The following is a 20,115-nucleotide window of genomic DNA, read 5'->3' on the forward strand; positions in this document are numbered from 1 at the left end:
GGGATTTCCAAACAGTCATTTGAATTTCTAATTCCAATCAATGTACAACGGGAACATTTTAGACAAATACAAATGAGATGAATACATCAACACTTATGAAGCCTTCATACCGCCCGCCCGCCGCCCAATTAAGAACAGGCACACACGCAAAATGGACCTTTAGCCTCCTGGTTGACAGAGCGGAGGTGGAGGTGCATTGGGATTTACGCTGGAAGTGAAGTCTTAATTAAAAGATGCTAATGTCTGCACAAACACACTAGCAGGTCCCCTATGTCAAATCATTGCTGCCTCTGTTTAACAGCCGGAAAACAATCAAGCCTTGCAACAACTAAATCCCCTCAGGACAAACTACAAGGCATTTTCTGTCATCTGGACCCATACAGACAATGATATCATCATAAGCATGTGCTGCAGAAAACAATGAAGGTGCACTATTTGGGTACATGGAGCAGACACTTGGAGCACACTTGGAGTCAGTCGATGTATTTGAATATACCTACGGCCAGGCAGCTTTATGACGCTCTCACTGTGGGTGGAAGAGCCGCACACACACGCGCACACACACACAAAAGCAATTCCTGGAAGCATAAATCTCTGTGCTCTTCTTTGATTTCACCTTGGCTATGGCCCTCTGCATCCTCTGTGAATGAGTGTCCCTTCACTACTAGCTACAGCAAATGTTTGACACATTGGGCAAGTGACACAGTCATTCATGAATCACTCCCGCCTGCACCCCGAGATATTGACGACAGCACTCTTGCGCCGTACGAGTGCAGGACACCTTTGAGTTATACCTCCAACTTAGTTCTTGTGTCCCAGTGTGCCGATATTCAAGCTCGATTTTGGTAAGAGTTTGTCCTTTATGTGTCATGATGCCATGTATCCTATAAATATGTTATGACCTCTATAATGACATTTGAAGTGTTGTAGCTCTGCCTGCCAGACAGAACTAAAACAGACGGAAACTGGACTGACTCCGCTATCCCCCAAAAATGTAAAGAATGCAGCATTGCCATCTTGAGGTACAAAGTAGTATTGCCAGTTGGGGTGAACTATCCCCCCCCCTCAATTTGACTGGGACTTACAATAAGTCTGAAAGGCCACTAGGTGACAGCATCTGCAAACGGTGACTGGTACCCAGAAATGGAGTAGCGTCAACTCCCAGAATGGACTTTGGCGGAGTCAGCAAAGGAAAACATTACAGCTGCATGCAGTCAATAGAATAGAAGGAAGAAAAATGGTCCTACCTTTGAAATGTCTGTCATCTTCAGAGAGAAACACCCCCCCGCCAAAATATGGAAAACACAATTAGATTTTTCATCAATGACATGAATGGACCAAAATGAAAGATCCCATTTTGTGATGAAGTCCACTCACGAAAAATGCAGAAATGGAATAGAATGACAAGCAAAAGGTTGCTGTGTTGCGCTTACAGTGACACACGGGTTTGGGCGTGTCCCACTTGCCCAACTTGTTGCACTGCGTGGAGTTTGGGCCCATCAAGATGAATCCGGGGAGGCAGCTATAGCGCAGCACAGTTGCCTCCACCGGGAGCCCCGGCGGCCACGAAGACACTCGACCGTTTTCCAAAGACGTCCACACCCGAGGGCATAACAACACTGCGGGCGGGGCGGGAGAAAGGCAAAGGTTTCCTTTTGAACAAAGACGTGACGGAACGATGCCTTTCGCTCGCACTCACAACATCGGCTCTGCTGGTTGAGGTCCGTCCAGGTGCCAGTGGGCAGACATTTCCTGACCTTGGGTCCCACAATCACACGGTTTCCCCTGCAGATGTACTCGATCTCATAGTCAACGGGGACAACCTGCACACTTCGAATCTACACATACAATATTCAATGCAGCATTGCAAACAATAGTATCGAAGAAGGAGCTCCTGGCATTGATGCGATACGCTTCAACCAATACTCAGGTGAGAGAGAGGAGAACTATTGTTATTGCTTGTTCACCGTGATGTCATATTCTTTCCAGTGAGTGTGTAGGTATGGAATTGTTGTTGTCTTTCCTCAGCCAGCCCCTACTCATATTCAGCGATCTAATCGAACGAATGCGCCAATTCATATTTTGGCCACTTGCGAGTCGAGAAACACTTTTCCATGAACTGACGCAAATGTGGGCATGTGTGCGCGGGAAGCTTTCTGCAGCAGAAAGCTTTCTGCAGCAGAAAGCTTTCTGCAGAAAGCTTTCTGCAACTTTCTGCAGCTTTCTGCAGTTGCAATCACAAATGGCAGTAAGCATGAATCACCTGCTCCTGTGTAAGGCCTCTGTATCTTATACCACCATCTCTGGGGGGACGGATGATAGCACAACCTACGAGCGAGCGAGAGAGAGAGAGATGCACAATCAGGTGTCGCAGTGGCAACACAAGGACAAACCCTAGAAAGTGGCTCCTCGCTTTATGGTCACATCATACTGCCTTTTGTGCTTATTATTGCATTATCCACACGAGTAATGGCAAACAATTGTTGGCTTACAACCACATAAACAAGAGATGGAGCCTTCACTTTCAATCTGACAGATGGACATAGAGCGTCATCAATTAGTCCTGCAAGCAAAGTGTGCTTTCTCTCTTCATTTGAGCTTTACATCAAAGTTTCTTTGTCAATGGAGCGGCAAGCAATTGTGCTTGCAGTGGCGTGAAAAGCGCACTCACTTCATGGAGCCATCTGGGGCATGACTTGCACAGACAACAATAATTAAGACGGATACAATTCAGAGTGGAGGTTACAACTGAGAGAGACAGAGACAGAGAGAGACAGAGAGACAGAGAGAGAGAGAGCTCAAGGCACAAAATCACAACTCATTTTCCAATTATTTCTGCCTTATGTGTCGATTATTTACAGTGAATTATTTGACATTAAGGAATGCATTGTGCGTGACTAGGGCTGAGCTTAAGCACAAGATTCCATCTGTACTCTAAAACAAAGAGGAAGAACCTGTGAATCTCTTGTGGGGTTGATTCCAAAGGACACGATTGGTTTACATTCTGTTAGAATGTCCCAACATCCCAAGAACATTTAACACTCATTAGAATGTGATGGATGGATGGATGGATGGATGGATGGATGGATGGATGGATGGATGGATGGATGGATGGATGGATGGATGGATGGATGGATGGATGGATCCTCGACCATGTCGTTGGTTGCGCGCAAGTCATGCATGGAATTAGCTGTCATGTGTGTGCTGTCACTTTCACTTTGGCTCTTTTTGTGATTTGAAGATAGAGACGTGAACTGAAATGACGACTTGGAGCATCAATCAGTAAGTGCAATACAAAGCAAAGCCAAGCTAAGCTAGCAGCTACCTTCAGTCTGCTAAACCTGAGCAGCCTTTTAATAAAAAGCCATATTACTGTGGGAGGCTGAGGCTGAGGCTGAGGCTGAGGCAGTGCATGATAAAGATGCCACCAGAGGGGGAAGAAATATGCCAGAAGAATGGGAACAGACTCTTTGATGAAGAGGTCAGCCCAGCTTTGATGGAGATGTGGAGTGACCTTGATGCGCACCCCTCGCTCTTGCCGCCTTATAGGCATCACTAATCCATTTCAGCACAGAGGGGGGGAAAAAGACAAAGATCAATCAATCCGGAAGCATGCAGTAAGGAGCTGTGCGCGTGCTGCCATTTCTTGTCATAGATTGACTGCAAAGCACAATTTGATTCAAAGCCAATTCTTCCTCAGGGATGGATGAGTCAGCCATTTACAGGCAGCCTGTGGTGCCATACAGGTTCAAGCAAATGCTAAGCATCCGCTTCATTAAATCATGGGGAAAGACCACTGGACGTGACTCCCATTGGAACGACCCCACCTCACAACATCATGATGATGAGCACAAAGAGGAAATGGCAGCTCTCTAATCTGACAGCAGCTTTGTGTGTATATTACACGGCTAGGACAGCTGCCTGGCTGGCTGGCTGGCTGGCTGGCTGGCTGGCTGGCTGCCTGCCTGCGTGGCTGCCTGCGTGGCTGCCTGCGTGGCTGCCTGCGTGGCTGCCTGCGTGGCTGCCTGCGTGGCTGCCTGCGTGGCTGCCTGCGTGGCTGCCTGCCTGCCTGCCTGCCTGCCTGCATTAGTGCAGCATCAGTGCTTTCGCTCCCACTGAAAAGCCTCATAATAATAAGCAGGATGACTTTACAGCCCATATTCATGAGCTTCTCCGTCGCCTCACATAGGTGGATGGATGTTGCTGGGATTTCGATAGAGGCGCAAAATGGCCCTTGACCTCGCCTCCATGGCGGCTCGCCACATGACTTTCATGCAAAGAGGCTGACTGATGTAAGAGACGGAAAGGTCCGGGCGCCAATATGGAATATTGAACACAAACTAAACCGTCAAGGCGACATGCAGAGAAAAAAAAAAGTTTGGAACGAATGAGTGTGAAATGCACAGTGTCAACGGTGGATGTTAAGAAAAGAGAAAACGTGAGGACTTTAGCAAGTAGTTGGGGAAAATTCCAAATCGCTCGTGGAAGTGGCGGAGAGTGAGTGATTGGAGTCGGCAGTGCATCCTCCGGCTAGACAAAAGCAGGGAAAGAAACGGCAGAATACTGTAAGAAGATTTAGGAAAGACCAAATGGGATGTGGCGAGGACTGACGAGACAAGATAGCGCGTCCATGAGAAGGACACAAAGGAAGGAGAAGGAGAGTTGGCTTGGAAGAAGACGGACGGGCGGGCCATTAGAGACAGACAAAGATGTTTACTGACAAGTGAGGAAAAGCTGGGTGGAGGAAGAAGATGAAATGAACGCACGCACGCGCAAGCCTTTGGGATTTCTGAAAAACCAAATGAAGCCATACATTGGAGGCCAACACTTGCTCCAATGAAGTCTGATTTGCATTTGCAAACTCAATTGTTCATGTCTCATCTACTAAGCACGCGCACTCACAACTCATTGCATGTGGCAAACAGGAAAGAACTTCATTCATTCGATGGATGAATCAAAGCTGAGATGGCTGAAAGCCGGCGGGCGGGCGGGCGGGCGCACAGCAGTGCCAGCAATCTTTACTGCTCAAGTCAACTTTTCTGCAAACTCTTCCATTGACTGCTGCTGCTGCTGCTGCTGCTGCTGCTGCTGCAGTGACATTGTCCCAAAACAAACGCGGGAGCATGGTCATTACCAGCAGATGTATTGTGTGCAGATGCGCTGAGTAAGGGCCACGCAGCAAAGAAGAAAAGAAGAAACAACGCCACCATCTTTCCACCTGGAAGGAAACAAACAAACAAACACAAAAGAGGATGATGCGTTTAGTGTAAAGAGACAATTTGACACAAGCTGCCAGCCAGCACTATTTCCGTCTCAGAATAAACAACATAAGCGGTATGACAATTCACTTATTGATCAATCTGTTCTATTAAGATGGAAAAAAAAAGGAAAAAGCTGGCCGGGATGGACAGATATTCAAATCCAGATCATTATCATCACACACGTTCACAATCCAAAGGAATGCACCGCGTCTGCTTTCCTAACATCACATATGATCTATTTGCTTTCGAGGACATGGCATTCTCATGCAAATGAGCCTTGGGCTCATTGTCATTGCATTTGAAAAATTCAACAATGCTTCACCTCGGAGTTATTGCCTCTCAAAGTCACAATCGGCCAAATCTTGTCAAAATGGAGTGGAGCCGGTGCAATTGGAAGTATACTATGTGTAGTAAATCGGATTTTAAATACACGTATCGATAATAATGAAAAAAATCATCTATATACAAGTACGTATATATATATATTCATGAATATGAGCAATATTAACAGCTAGCCCCTGGCTGCATGGCACAAAAGAAGACAAATGTGACAAATGGCAATTTGTCAGAAAACGTGCTCAGCTCGTCGAGAACAAGGAGAGTGTGTAGCACTTTTACCGGGCTCTTCTTGTTTGTAGATTCTAAAATGCCTCCGGCCTGCACGTGCCTGCCTTATATGAAGCATTCTCCGAGAATGTGATGCTGCAAATGGTAGCGTTCAATTCGTGTACACAACACTAAATAATGTTGGACTTCATTCCAAAACATTTGCAGGGAAGTGAACACAAAAAAACAAAAAACAAATCACTGTCCTCCTCTGACTGCAAAAGGCAGCAAATGTGGCGATTGCTGTTGCCTAGCAACCACCATTCACATCCACATCCACATCCACTCTCTCTCTCTCTCCTGTGTGTGGATTAGGCACCAATGATGGTTTGTCTTGTATGGTTCCCATCACAGCTTGTCACCGCAAGCCCCACCAGCCTCATTGACAGGATGAAGAAAAAAAACAATCGACATGATGCCCTGGCTGGCTAACGTATAAAGCAAGCTGTTTTCATGCCAACGTCAAGCTGATTTATGATGAGCTGAAGGCTCTTTTTATAATCCTTGACTCAAATCAATTCAGAAGCAAATTGTTGTTCCTTTTTCCTTCCTATTCGAGCAAGACTTTCAAAATGTCCATGACTTCTGTCATACACTTAGTATCTCCACACATAGCCTCCCTGCGTCAAAACATTGGTGGCATTCTCTTGCTAGCCTTGAGGAAATTCAAATAGGATGTCATCCAGTCATACACAATTCAAAGGGCAACATGCTCTCGTCGTTTTCACAGTTCCAAATGCTATTGTTAAAAGGTCCCTCGTAATGAAGACGATGAATTGACCTGTCCAGATCAATGGCGCAACTCCTAACAGCAATTGCAGGACTGAGGTGTTTGCAAAAAGCTGCTCGTGTTGCTTCGGTGTGCTCCTGTTGCCAGTTGGTGGTGCCACCAGTCAACTTCCCTTGGCACAAGCGCAAAATAAGACCCCGCCGCGGGGCCTATCCATGGACTGTGACCATCCAAAGAAATGCCTCATTTGCATGGAGCTGGCTTCAACATTTTGGATTGCAATCACTTTTTAGAGATCAGCTGGGATTTGGAGAAACAGATCAGTGCTCCAAGTTGTTATCAGATTGGAGGAAAAGCATGCTTGCATACAATTCAACCTAAAAGGGAAGGAAGTTTCCCTCCATCTAGTCTCAGTTGAATGGATTTGAATTTCATTGATTTGGAGAAACATTTGAATTTTATAAGGCAGGTTGAAATGATCGCACGGAGTGGCCCTTCATCAAATTTCAAAATTAAAATGGATCACAATGTTCAAGTTGTGATAACAGTGTTGACCACTAGGTGGCAAGACTCCACTTCTCCTCTCGTAGAGAAGAACAGCTCCTGGCAAGTAGCCAGCCAGGAGCAAAGGAGTCTGTGTTTGGATCAAATAGGAAGGCCACACCAAGGTGCCTAGTTTTCTTCTTTCGACAAACATTTCAACTTGTCGCCGCTCTCTTTTTAAAAACTGAACTTGTTTGATTTTTTTGCAATGATCCTCATACGGTGTGCCATCTTTCTTCTTTCTTTCTTTCTTTCTTTCTTTCTTTCATAGCAAAGTGCAGCAGTTGAAGAAATAAAAGCGCAATCTTTCTTTAATAGCAAAGTGCAGCGAAAAACGCTGCAAGCGTTGTAAAGGAAGACCTTGCCTCAAAGTGAAACATACCATAGTTGGGGGCAAATGTAACGAAGCAATAAACAATAGGAAACACTAAGCGGTGAAGGCAAGCATAAATCAGCAGGAACGACCCTCACCGCTGCCTGCAACCGTTGTGACAACGGATCGGCCCTGAGGCAGCGCAGCAAATCTTACCCGAGCGAGCGAGCGAGCTGAGAGCGCAAAGAAAAAAGGAAGAAAAAACCTCCCGACTTTACAAAGTAAAGCTGACAAGGAATGGAAGCATTTCCGAGCACGGGAAAAGAACAAAGGCCCCAGCCGAGGCCACAAGTTGATCTCCTAAAGTACTACCCGCGAGGACGACGGAGGAGAAAAGTCCTCAAGCCGTCCGTCTCACGGAGCCAAAGTCACCATTTCATCTCATCTGCCAGCAGGCCGCAAATAGTTCCGACACCTCCACTTCAAGCCTTTTTCCCTCTGGCGTTGTGTTGTTTATTAGTCTTTACATATTCACTTGGAAGTCAAAATGCTGCAGGAGATTTCTGGCAAATACACATCCAAACTACATTCAAACTGTCTGATTGAAAGAATAGTGCCGTTTGAAGATATGAAGCATTTGTCGCCGCACATTTGAGTTCATGTCCAAACTAAGTTTGAATGAAAGATTTCTGACAAACAAAATGGTTCTTATTATAGTTGATTCGATCGAGTGACTGATTGACTTTGCGTCCACATAGCTATGTTTTGCAATGTCTTCCTTGTGGGACTATCATATCAATATCTCTCAAATGAGATGAAAGGATCCATCACAAAGCAACGGCCCGTCGGAAATCTCACCAGAAAAGCAATACAGGATGACATGACAGCGTTGCCTCGACTTACCTGCTAGAAAACCAATCCATGTTGTTAAGCACGGCTCCAGTCGCCTGACAACCGCCTCTTAATGAATAGTCCTTTACCTACACCTTAAAAAGATTCCTATGCTGGGAAGTCTCTGGGAAGATTTGTCTCATTTTTCATGGCACCAAATTGCGTTGATTTCGACAATCTAACATGGCTCGCAATTATCGTGCAGTTCAAAATATTCCACTCTGTGAGTGAAAAAGTCTTTCTATTTTTAGGTACTCTCGTAGTTGTTGGTTCCATTCTGAAAAGCACTTAGCATGCACAGCTAAATATTTGAAGGGCGCCAACTTTTGACCATGATAAAATGCTACTTTGTTTTTTTAGTGAATAATCTCAATAGTCCATGAAAATAAAAAGGCCTGCATAACTGGAGCGTAGTTGATGCTTTAAACAGCATTCATTTGACTCGGAAGAAATGATAGATGATGGACTCATCTTTGAATGAATGCACTTAGTTACAAGAATAAATAAGGGGAGTAGTCCGTGGAAAAGACAATACTACAGCATTTGAACCTAATGTGTACATTCAGTCTCCGGATGTTCCACTTGAGACGGATTGCAGTCTATGAGAGGCACATTGTGATCTGCCAATAGTCTCATTAAGCACCAACAACTTGGTCCGTCCGTCCGCACCTTGACGTCAGCCATCGCGTGCGCACGGATGGAAAGGAAAGGAAAGCACGTCACTATGTAGAAGAAGAGCAACGCCCACGCGTCTACTCGCACTGCCTGCATCGTGCATGGGCCGGCCGGCCGGCCGGCTTGTCTCATTCAGGTGAGGTGACATGAGATGAGAGCGAGCGAGCGAGCGAGCGAGCGCACGTGCAAGGAAGCAGGCAAGTCAGCAAGCGAGCGAGCGAGCAAGCATGCAAGCAAGCAAGTGCTTAATTACAGCAGCTGCAGCGGCTCGCTCGCTCGTATCCGCGCAAGGGCGGGCGCCTTTAAACCTACGAGCACATTTCACGTTCGAACGTGCTCCAAACGTGTCACTAATATTACAGCAATCGAGTGCATAGCGAAAAATCTCGGATGACCGAGGCAACACACATCAAAGTGCGCTGCAAACGTATGCGACACTCTCACACAGACAAAAATCAAAAGTTCAACAGCCACAATTGTTAGTTGTACTCACAAGAAGCATCGGGCGGCTGGATGAGCAGGCTGACATCGATTGACTGAAGGCTTCGTGGCTGCATTGAGTGCAAAAGTGGCTCCCGTGGACAATTAGTAGGGGAAAGGAAAGGAAGGGAAGGGAAGCAAGCGGTTTTCACTCCCAACTCGTAGCGCGCTTGCTCCGTGCGTGCGTGCGTGCGCCCAAATGAAATCCTGTCTATAGCTCGTTCGCTCGCTCAATCTTGTTCACTTTCCACAAAATGCGCCGATTTGACACACAATAACAAACATTTGACAGACACACACGCACACTCACACGGCGTTCCACGGCCGTGGATCTTCTGCCCCCTCCTCCTCCTCCTCCTCTCCTTCCTTTCCTTCCTCTCCTTCACCATAATACCTCGCTCGCTCGCTCGCTGATGACGTCACTGCAAAATTCGGCCGCAGATAACATATTCAGAAGGGGATGTGTAAAAAAAATAAAAAAATAAAATGCAAGTACAACACAAAATCCAAAAGCAAACTCATTTTGGAATGTTTCCATGACGCACAATCAGGTGCGCTTGGAGGCATGGCGTGAGTGCACAGAAAAATATAAGAAAGAAAGAAAGAAAGAAAGAATTGACTTATCCAATATGAGTAGTTAGTGGATTAAATAATGGTTATAAACACGAACATCAAAACCACTTTATAGACAATACAGTAAACTTCCCTCCATCGTTGGTTCCATATTTCTTTTATTATTATTTTGGGGGTCTTTTTGCAGTTAATAACATGTACTTTTAATGTCTTCAACAAAGATCAAATTCTACAAAGGCTGCATGACTTTCTCATTTGGCACATTGATGATATCATTCACTTTCAGGGGAGAGAATTGGTGCAGTGCCATTGAAAAAGTAGATGTCCAAAATATCAGCGTAGCGCTTCTTTTCTCGTACAAAAAATGTGCCAGCCAGCCAGCCAGCCAGCCAGGCTTCTGCACTCTCAACAAGAGCCGTCACCTGACGCTTGAGCTCTGCTTATCACAATGTTGGCAAGATCATGAAAAAATACACTGCTGCTGCTCTCGCTAGATAAGAGCATATGCAGAAAGCAAGCTCAGCATGAATCCAATCTCCTGTTAAGGAAAATGACACTTTGTCACTCAACTGAGGGAAGCGGTTGGCTGTGCATGGTTGATAAATTGCTGAGACCTGCGGCTGAGACCTGCTGTGGCTGTGGCTGTAGCAGTGGCTGCCCCCCCCCCCCCCATAGCTGTGATCCACTCATCAGTGTGCAGCCAGCAGAATGGTGTGAGCGCTAAAGCCTCCATGTTTGTTGAGAAAAAGCTGCAGCGTGAGGGTCATGTCTCTCCGCTGCTCATTTATCAGAGTCCACAGACTCCACATGCTCAAGCTCTCTTTTCCTTTTTTCAACTCATGTCGTTTCTTCAAACCGAAAATAAACCCCCTACAAAGTCAAACAGGTACGCCGGGAACATCAGGCAGTCTTTTTCTAAACTGAAGGTTGGTGACAGCCATTTTCTAGAAAACAGAAATGAATGCACAAAGGAAGTTGCCACGCTGAGGACTTGTGCCAAGTAGCAGGATGATATGAGAGAGAGAGAGAGAGGACCAGGTTACCAATCTTGTTCACTCAGCAAATAAATGGAGTGCTTGTATTCCCTGATGTCTTTCTTCATTTTACCTAGTTGAGAAATGAGAGAGGATCTGAGAAGCACAAAGGGCATCCCGCCCGCCTCCTCTTGATCATTCCCAGCGCCATCCATCCATCCATCCATCCATCCATCCAATCGAGCTTTTATGAATCCCTCACTTTGCTTGCATTGCTCCTATCAGAGAGAACATTTCGCTCCCATTTGAGTTTGCTGGGCAAATTGCACGCTTGAAACAAATCAATAAAGTCCAGATGAGTATTGAGATGAAAACACCAATATATTGGTTTATTGTTCTGAGAATTGGAAAATAATTTCCTTTTTTACAGCAGCTAACTAAAATCAATAAGTTATCTTTTCAGTCAAGCTTCACTTATGTACACACAAACACCTTTTAAAGCTTTACCTTATTATACACACATATTAACAATGCACAATCAATCAATCAATGTAATCTAAATAGACTCGTCACTCTCCTCATTTTTTTGGGGCCGTTTGCGATCCATTCAGAGGCTGACACTCCGGTGGTGCCGGCTGACCAAGCCGTCCTGCTTTTCCTTCCTCCCCGTTTGCTTCAGCGGGCGTTGTATTTTGCCCACTTTGGCCTCATGGCCGCCGGCGGTGGCGGGCCCGAGCGGAGCCTTCCTATTCCAGTCCCACTCGTCAGCCAGCGCGCCATCGCTGAAGTCACCCAGGTGCTCCACCGAATCGCATTTCTCCAGGTCCGAAGCGATGGTCTGCAGGCTGATGACGGGGGACAGGCGGTCCGAAGCCGCCTCTCTCTGGCCCCAGCCGTTCTGCCGGTGCTTCTCCACCCACAGCCGCGTTTTCTCGCCGTCCAGCCAGTCGCTCTCTATCTGGGCCATTCCCCCCGCCAAGCTTCCTCCGCCGGAGGCCGTCCGGCTCTCGGCGCCGACCGGAGAGCCGCGGCGGGCGCCGCCGCACGCGGCCGGTCGGCCCCTGCTGGCGCCGGGTGGCCCTCGCTGCGCGTGGATCTGCTCGCTGATCTGTTCCAGGTTCCGCAGAGCCACAGAATAGCGTGTTTTGACTTTGGCGACTTGCTCCTCCAGCTTTACCACTTTGGCCTTGTGCTCCTGAAAGACCCAAAGCGCCCAATGAGCGGGACGCTTCATGGAAACACGTCGTGTCGTTAAGGACAACTTCCGAGGCGGACCTGTCCAAAGTGAGACTCAAAGGCAGAAAGGCACAAGCCTTAGTGAGGCAGGCACCTTAAAGAAAGAGCAATCCAGTGGGAAAAAACATTGCGCACGTCACGCTAACCAAACCGTAGCATGGAGTAAGAAGCAAGGGTTTTCAAGTGCCGACTGAGCTCAAAACAAAATCGATGTATACGTACGTAGATGATGGAAAGCACACAGCAGACTTGCCCAAATAAAAATGTTATTTCAAGCCTAATGAACAAAGGAGTGGGCGACACTTGCCTGCTAATGAGTGAAAATGAAAGTAATCAAAGTAATCAGCACATCAATCACCACACATTTCAGGCAGGAGCGCTTTTCTACCACTTGCAAATGGAGACAGCATTTTTGGAGCGAGTAGGAATGAGCACAGGCAATTGTGTCATCAACAAATAAAGACATCGTTGCAATGGAAGAAAAGCCAAACGGCTGACCTCGCTCGGCTTTTGGCCACTTAACCTTGTTTTGCACATATTAAATACATTGGCTTGACACAAATGGGTGACAGGAACTGAGATGGGAGCAAAGTAATTGTCGATATTTAACACAATCGCGACCATCAAATGTTTTGTAATAGACAATGCTCAAATTGGATTTGGAACCAGTTCTTATTTGCTCCTGTGACAAAATAGTCGTGTCCAAAAAGTGTGGCAGGCAGCCACGCAGGCAGCCACGCAGGCAGCCACGCAGGCAGGCAGGCAGGCAGGCAGGCAGGCAGGCAGGCAGGCAGGCAGGCAGGCAGGCAGGCAGGCAGGCAGGCAGGCAGGCAGGCAGGCAGGCAGGCAGGCAGCCAGGCAGGCAGGCAGCCAGGCAGGCAGGCAGGCAGGCAGGCAGCCAGGCACCCACGCAGGCAGGCAGCCAGGCAGGCAGGCAGCCAGGCAGGCAGGCAGCCAGGCAGGCAGGCAGCCAGGCAGGCAGGCAGCCAGGCACCCACGCAGCCAACCAGCCAGGCAGCCAGCCAGCCAGGCAGGCACATGTGTACGTACCTCCAGGATGTGGTTGAACTGAGCCTTTAGTTCAAAGTAGGGTTTGGACTTGAGGATGACCTTCTTGAGTGATTTTTGGAGCGTTTGGACTTTGGCCTCAGCGTCCTGGCAGAGCTGCGTGACCCGCTGGTGCTCGTGCTCACTGCGAAAGCGCTCCTCCTCAGCCTCGTTCACCTGACCAAGCAAACGTCCAACGCCGCCGTTAGGTGGCCGGACGTGTTATGATGTTGCTACTTAAATAGTCCTTGGACTAGACTTGAGTTCAAAGTAAATGAAACAGAAAGATCGAGAAAGAAAAGAGGAGCGCTGCAATACGGGAGGAGGGAGACATTGGCAGCAGAATGCAAAGTGAGGGGGTGGGGGGGGTCATTCACATTCAAGTCACACAATCTCCAAAGTGTGTCTCCATACTGTGGCCAATATCACAATTCAAACCAAAGTTGCAATTGTGTTCTTTGAAGAGCTGAGCTTGAAGGAAGGAAGGAAGGAAGGAAGGAAGGAAGGAAGGAAGGAAGGAAGGAAGGAAGGAAGGAAGGAAGGAAGGGGACCACGCGCTGCTACCTTAGCAGTAGCGTGGTTGAGCATCTCCTGCCAGGTGGGGTCCAAGGTGTTCCTGTCAGCCAACAGGCCTTGTTCGGCCACATACACCATCTCTCTGGCAGCCGTGTGCATGGACACGGCCCTTTCGTATCTCAGAGCAGCTTTTTGGGTCTCCTGCTGCGCCTGAAATGGTGCACAAATGGCAGGGCGGCTCACTGCTTGCGCAAAACAAAATCGGCTGGATTTCCAAATGGGGTGGATGAAATGTTTGCCTTTGTTTCTCTGCACACACCTCTTTGGCCAGTCTGCGGGCTTCATAGTAAGGCCTGGCTTTCTCAATACAGGCACCAAGTTGGGAGCCCTGAGCATTCAGCTTCCTGGCAGAATGGGTGAGAATTTTCCTGTAGCTGGACCTGGCGTCCTGAAGACAGTAGACGCGCGTGTGACAATTGCACAGCTCCAAAAATGGGTGAAGCAATTTCTCACATCCAAATGAAGCTCCAGCTTGTTGATCTCATCGCTGGCTTGGTTGAGGTGCTCCAGTTCCTCCTGGGGGGAAGATGATCATCGTCAGTTGTACACAGACTGGTCTTGGACAGATGTGGCGGCCAGCTTTTGACTGGAATGACAATGTGCTTTTTCTCAACAATGCTTGTCTTCTTTCTTGTTGAAACAAACAGAAGAAAGGCCACATTGTTGTCACTTATTTTGATTGCGTTGCCTTGTTTAGACTTTTGTAATGCAAGGAAGAATTTTAGAGCTCTATGACAAGTTGATTTCCCAGCAGGCAAGCGGGCGGGCTTTGCTGAGCATCTTACCTGAATTCTTGGATCCAGCTCCTCCTCATATTTGCCAGCAGCAGCTGCAGGAGCATCAGCAGCATCAGCAGCAGCATCAGCAGGAGCATCAGCAGCAGCAGCAGGAGCAGCAGCATCAGCAGCAGCAGCAGCAGCATCTTGTTGGTGTCCGCTTTTCAGCAGATCCTCGCTTTCTCCAGCACACGCTCCACGTTCCGATTTGCCATCTTTGCCATCTTCATCTCGTCCTCTTCGCCGTAAGGGCACCACTGCGCTCCCGTCTGCGCCTTTTGCCTCCTCCCTGCCTGGGGTCTCTTGCCTCAAGTCTGGCCGTTCGGTGCACCCCACGTCGGTTGGACTTTGACGCGAGCTTTCGGGCTCCATTTGCGGCCTGTCGCTCAAGCTGAGCGCGAAACGAGGCGTCTTGCACGCGGGTGGCGCTTTTCTTGCAGAAGGTCACCCATTCCAACGTGGCGAGCTTTGCACGGTAGATTTGGCCGTCTAGCTAAGATTAGCTGCTAAAGGCGCTCGCTTTGCACGGTAGATTTGGCCGTCTGGCTAAGACTAGCTGCTAAAGGCGCTCGCTTTGCACGGTAGATTTGGCCGTCTAGCTAAGACTAGCTGCTAAAGGCGCTCGCTCGCTCTTCTGCTCGCTCGCCTGCTCGCTCGCTCTTCTGCTCGCTCTTCTGCTCGCTCGCCCCGTCCAGTCAAGCTGCGCGTGTGACGGGCGCGCGTCCCCACACACAATGCGCTTTCCCCACAATGCGCTTGCACATGACTACTCCCCACAAGTCTTCCTTGTCATCTTGTCGATTGCATGTGCATGCTACTGGTGCTCATCATTTTTGGTTGACTGTCATCTGAAATTTGGAAATCTGGCAGCGTGATATACATTTCGTCAACAAAGAATTTGAATCAATGTGTATGATTCAAAATTGATCATCATGAATTCTGGAAGGCACTTGCAAAGACATTGCATTGTTCACGTTTGCAAAGGTTTATTTTGTTGTCATTACAGTTAACTTTGTGGATACAAAAGTGGCTCGTGGCATGACCAGCATCGATTCGTGAGGTATGCTAAAAGTACTGGGGAAGGGAAGTGCGGACTCGATTGTGGGAGGGATAGCATCCCTCCTGGTTCCTTTTCACCTTACGTGTGCGACTTTTGTTGTTTCCAGAAGCGCTTGACCTCACTGTGTCCGTGCGGTGTCACCACCATCACCCTGTGAGCTACGTCTTGCCACACCAGACAATCCAGACCCTGCGGCAGGCACAACAACTCACTTTTAGCACATCACTTACATTCAATTCAGTATGGAGGTAGAAAACAGAAACTTCTCTCACACACACACACACACACACACTGTACGTATTTAAACAGTTTGGGAAGGTCAAAAACATGGAGGAGATGGTGGGGTGATTTTCTAAAGCTATTTCAATCAAATGAAGTGTGATTAGAATGAACGGACAAGAGACAATAAAAGCCTATCTGAAGAAAGAAGGGAATCAAAGATGGATTATGGAAAAGTGCAAATTCAAACAGCCTTTTGTCATCGGAAATGATTTGGTTTTCTGTAGCCCCCAGCCCCGCTGTAGCGACCGACACAATCTTCACAATACGGTCTAATATTTCCCAAATCAAGCATGAAACGGCTTTAAGAAGAACCTCAATCCAACCTGAGCTCTGTCTCGCAGCACCTCAAAGTCAGCCTGGGAGAGAAACTGGTTGTAGAGCACACCTGAGAAGGAGTGACAAGGAGATCAAAACCTTACAGCTGTAAAAAGGCCATGTGAAGGGCAAGAGCTCAAATGCCAAGCAAACATAGCATATCAATGCAGTAAGAACTGGATGACAGCAGGAGCATTATTTACTATTGCTGCTACATTTTCACTCAACTCACATTTGAATGGACGTATGATGTGCAAAAAAGAAAAGAAAGTGAGATCACTAATTCCACTCACCCTCGGTGAATTGGAGCCGATCTCGCTCCAGCTCCCAAAGTCGGATCTGATCCGTTATGGTTGGAGGAAGCACTGGTGTCTGCGGCGGCGGCACACACACAGGTGAGGAAGACGCAGGCGGCAACGCTCATACTTTTCAAGTCATTACCTGCATCAGCATGATAGGGTGTGCTCTGGTCCTCAAAAAGTGGATGATCTGCAAAATTTGATCCTAGGTTTTCTTCCCTTTGCAGTTTTTTCTTTGTTTTTTTTTCGTACCTGTTGTGCAGTGATGCCATTTGCGATGGCCTGTTGCACGGATTCTCTGGTGATCTGGGCCACCGCCACGTTGGGAAAGCGATATAACATTTCACTGAAGAGTGCTACCAGAGAGATCTGGAGCTCAGAGTCTGGGAGAGGTCGAGTCAACGCAATAAGTGATGGATTTCATCGGCAGCCCAACGTTGTCATACGATGACATACTTGTGTATGCGTAGATGCGATAATTGGTTTCGACCACAATGAAGCCGGCATCCCCCCCGGTGCCGGAGCCCAAGTGAGAAGAGGAGGCCAGGGAGGAAGAGCTGCTGGTGACTCCCGCGGCCAGACTGATGGCCAGTCTGGTGGGATAGTAGCGCCTTGACTTTCGCTGGAAATCAAACAACCAAAATAATAATCAGATCATATCGCAATCTCAGTCAAGTCGCACAAACCCAAGTCCAAAAAAATAATAATAATGTCGTTTCTGCCGCGCTGCTGAATGGATGGATGGATGTCACAGCAAAATGGTCAAATTTGCAGAATTCGATTTTTCTTATGTCCAATTGATGTTGAATAAAGTTGGACTTCTTTGTTTTCCCTCAGGTGCCTGGAGAATGCATGGGCCAAAATACAGTCACATTAAATAGAGATGGTTCTTTGGTTACCAATTAGGATTTCAGGACATTCCAGAAGCGTTGGAAGCGGCCACCATTTTACCGCAGCGATAAATCGACTTTCCCGAGCGGCTCGTCGTGTCCGGCAAATGGGAGTGCAACAAAGGCATTCGTTCCTCCGTAGGTACCTACCTTCCTCTGGAAGACCAGTCCAAACTCCCGAAGGTGCTGCAGAAATGTGAGTAATGACTCACTCATACCCTCCACCGAGTAATCCTGGGGCCGAAAAAAACACATCCTCAACTGCTGGTGGTGGTGGAAAAAGTCAAAGCAAGCAAGAAATGGGAGCATTTGCGTGCACTCACTCGGCCTAAGGTTGAGAAACTGAGCTGGAACAAAAAGGACAAAATCTCCACCAGGCCCATTCCTCTTGACTACAGGAGAAAACAATCATGAGCGGACACGTCTGCAACGTCTGCGCATTTTCCATACAAATCCACTCGGATTAGAATGACAGTCTTGCATCGGCTTCAAATGATCCTTTGGTGCATTGTTCCTCGACATCAGGAGTGGCCAGACCTTTTCAGCTATTGTTCAAATGAATGAAAATGCTAAGCATGCTTATCGAGACGTACAATGCTGTTGACGGGCGGCTATCAATATTCCAGAACCGGGAGGGCACTCGGGACAGGCCGTTAATTAGCGAACGCCCCGAGATCATCCACCCGTACTGGTATCGACGCAATTGGCATCCGTTTTACGACTTTGCCGACCGAATGGGGAGCGTAAACAAGTCTCGTCAGTCGCGGTCTATCGTGTCTGATTGGGGGGGGGGGGGGGGAAACCACCCCGTCCTTTTCTTTTCGAAAACGATTGCGTATTCCGATTGGAGCCCAGTGTCCTCGGGTAGCCTGTTTTGCAAGTGATCATTCGAACGCCAGTCATTTCTATCAGCCGGGTCTCCTCATCCACCATGATCCACCATGATACCGGCCGGCCGAGTGTGTCCTAATCAGAGCAATGACAAGCTGTCCACAGCGCTGATGGAAATGCTTCAGGAGTAAAGAACGTTAGATGCTTACCTGAGCACTTTTCAGGTACTGCAGGGTGAAATACCACAACTGAGAGGCTGTGTCCAGCAGAAGGAACTGGAAGCCAGCAGAGGTGATGGAGGGGGCCTCTCCTGCCTCACTGTCAACCATGTGTAGAAGCCCACACGCTAATAACTCAAGGATTGATGTCCTTCATAAATACAAGTCCACATGGAAAAGCGCTTCACTTACCTTTTCATGAGGCCAGCTTGAGTCAGCAGCTGAGCGAGGTCCTGACTCACCGCAGCACTGGGAGAACCCACCATAAAGTGCAAGATAACCTCCCAGCGCTCCATGGCATAACGGTCCAGACTCTCAATGTCGCGAGCGTGCCGGTCGGGACCCAGGCTGCTGCTGCCTTCGTCCGCCCACGCCTGGCCCCTGTGCAATGGCAAAAACGGCATCAGCGATGATGATGATGATGGTGGTTTTACACATGTATATATATATATAACAACTCTTTGAAGCCTGTGAGAGAAGGAGTCGTAGGCTCAAACGGAAAGCGGACAAACCCGCCCAGCAGCGCAATCCTCAGGTTATCTTTGAACACTGGATTCAGGATATAGCCCTGCAGACCACCCTGCAGCTGCTGACTGTGCCAAAGGCGAAGGCCCGTCAGCACTGAGACACATTCGTCATGATTCCTGTGGGGTGGGAGGGAGGGAGGGAGGGAGGGAGGGAAGCTTGCTGTTGGGTTAGGGCGATTAAGTAGACACACACACAATCTGCATTTCCAGAATCATCCGCATGCCACTGCCATAGATAGAACGTCTGGAGAGTTGCTCAACATAACTCACTTCTGGCTTTCTTTATTCACCCATAATGCCACTGCGGCCTGTGGAAGAGGCTGATCCAGGAAGAGCATTCGCATCACATAGTTTTTGGCCAGAGATGGAAGCTCCCTGCAGAGTTTAACGTCGTCATCATCATCATCATCATCATGTACAATCAAGATGACAATGGCGCTTCCAGTGGAAAATGCTGCTGCGGTTTACCTGTACACAGCCAAACATGTTGCTGGATGATTGTAAAGTCGGTCCAAAATATCTGGGCTCAGTTCTCTGAGGTATTCGTGCAAATTCTTGCACTGCAGCTGAACTCGCAGCTTCATTTTCTAATCGTTAATTTCGATTTAAAAAAAGAAAAGAAAAAATGTCTGCATGCTGCAGCAAATCCTAATAGGTGTAATAATTGTAAGAAATCAACTGTTCCAATGAACTCTCTCTCGTAGCAGCTCGTCCAAGCGATCGTGTTCAATCGTTGTGGTGTCAGAACGCCACTTGATCCTCATTTGCCGAAAAAAAACTCGTCTGTTTTCACAGAATGTTCTTAACTTGAACTGATCAAGTAAAGCATGGAAGCCGCATTGCTGCTGTTGTTGTTGTTGTTGTCTTCCTTTGAGCCCATTGAACGGGGTCGGTCGGTTGGCCGGCTGCGTTACCGCTACCGGCTCATGTGACATTGTTTGTGCGCTCTTATTGGTTTGGAATCCTTCTTCTCTATCGTCAATTTGCTCCTTGGATGCGCTACTCCCACCTA

The 20,115-nt window shown here is 47.9% G+C and overlaps 3 protein-coding genes and 1 long non-coding RNA gene across 9 annotated transcripts in view; 1 reads left to right on the forward strand and 3 right to left on the reverse strand.

Moving 5' to 3' along the window:
* The window catches only part of gabbr1b (gamma-aminobutyric acid (GABA) B receptor, 1b), a 33,161-nt gene extending 23,337 nt beyond the window's left edge, over positions 1-9,824 (reverse strand). For 3 of the 5 annotated variants that reach the window (XM_037263600.1, XM_037263597.1, XM_037263596.1), the window contains exons 1-6: positions 9,513-9,824; positions 5,135-5,218; positions 2,264-2,328; positions 1,700-1,838; positions 1,434-1,619; positions 1,248-1,265 (exon numbers count right to left, since the gene is read on the reverse strand). In XM_037263600.1, coding sequence (XP_037119495.1) covers positions 1,248-1,265; positions 1,434-1,619; positions 1,700-1,838; positions 2,264-2,328; positions 5,135-5,218; positions 9,513-9,576 — 556 coding nt within the window. In that variant the 5' untranslated portion in view covers positions 9,577-9,824. Of the gene's footprint in view, positions 1-1,247; positions 1,266-1,433; positions 1,620-1,699; positions 1,839-2,263; positions 2,329-4,902; positions 4,994-5,134; positions 5,219-9,512 lie in introns of those variants that run through there. The other 2 variants (XM_037263598.1, XM_037263599.1) reach the window with 2 other exon arrangements.
* Positions 9,825-11,402: 1,578 nt separating this feature from the next.
* On the reverse strand, positions 11,403-15,089 carry sh3bp5lb (SH3-binding domain protein 5-like, b). 2 transcript variants are annotated; one of them, XM_037264404.1, is made up of 7 exons: positions 14,819-15,089; positions 14,691-14,773; positions 14,359-14,421; positions 14,165-14,293; positions 13,894-14,055; positions 13,333-13,506; positions 11,403-12,241 (listed from the first exon to the last, which is right to left on the reverse strand). In XM_037264404.1, exons 1-7 carry the CDS (start codon positions 15,051-15,053, stop codon positions 11,654-11,656), a joined length of 1,434 nt encoding a protein of 477 aa, XP_037120299.1. In that variant the 5' UTR covers positions 15,054-15,089; the 3' UTR covers positions 11,403-11,653. The 2 variants fall into 2 exon arrangements, with proteins under 2 accessions (XP_037120299.1, XP_037120298.1); XM_037264403.1 differs by having other exon boundaries at positions 14,691-14,735; positions 14,784-15,068.
* On the forward strand, positions 14,797-16,618 carry LOC119130561. Its single transcript, XR_005099465.1, has 3 exons — positions 14,797-14,926; positions 15,688-15,741; positions 15,848-16,618. It is a non-coding gene; the product is annotated as an uncharacterized LOC119130561 (long non-coding RNA).
* gtf2h4 (general transcription factor IIH, polypeptide 4) lies at positions 15,646-20,002 on the reverse strand. The gene is made up of 13 exons (XM_037264405.1): positions 19,572-20,002; positions 19,374-19,478; positions 19,089-19,220; positions 18,769-18,957; positions 18,568-18,676; positions 17,851-17,919; positions 17,678-17,761; positions 17,094-17,259; positions 16,890-17,020; positions 16,780-16,827; positions 16,632-16,710; positions 16,347-16,408; positions 15,646-15,930 (listed from the first exon to the last, which is right to left on the reverse strand). The coding sequence occupies exons 1-13, from the start codon at positions 19,685-19,687 to the stop codon at positions 15,820-15,822; spliced, it is 1,401 nt and encodes a 466-aa protein (XP_037120300.1). The 5' UTR covers positions 19,688-20,002; the 3' UTR covers positions 15,646-15,819.
* Positions 20,003-20,115: the final 113 nt, after the last annotated feature.

Source organism: Syngnathus acus, chromosome 11 (assembly GCF_901709675.1).
Source record: "Syngnathus acus chromosome 11, fSynAcu1.2, whole genome shotgun sequence".
NCBI classification, from domain to species: Eukaryota; Metazoa; Chordata; class Actinopteri; order Syngnathiformes; family Syngnathidae; genus Syngnathus; species Syngnathus acus.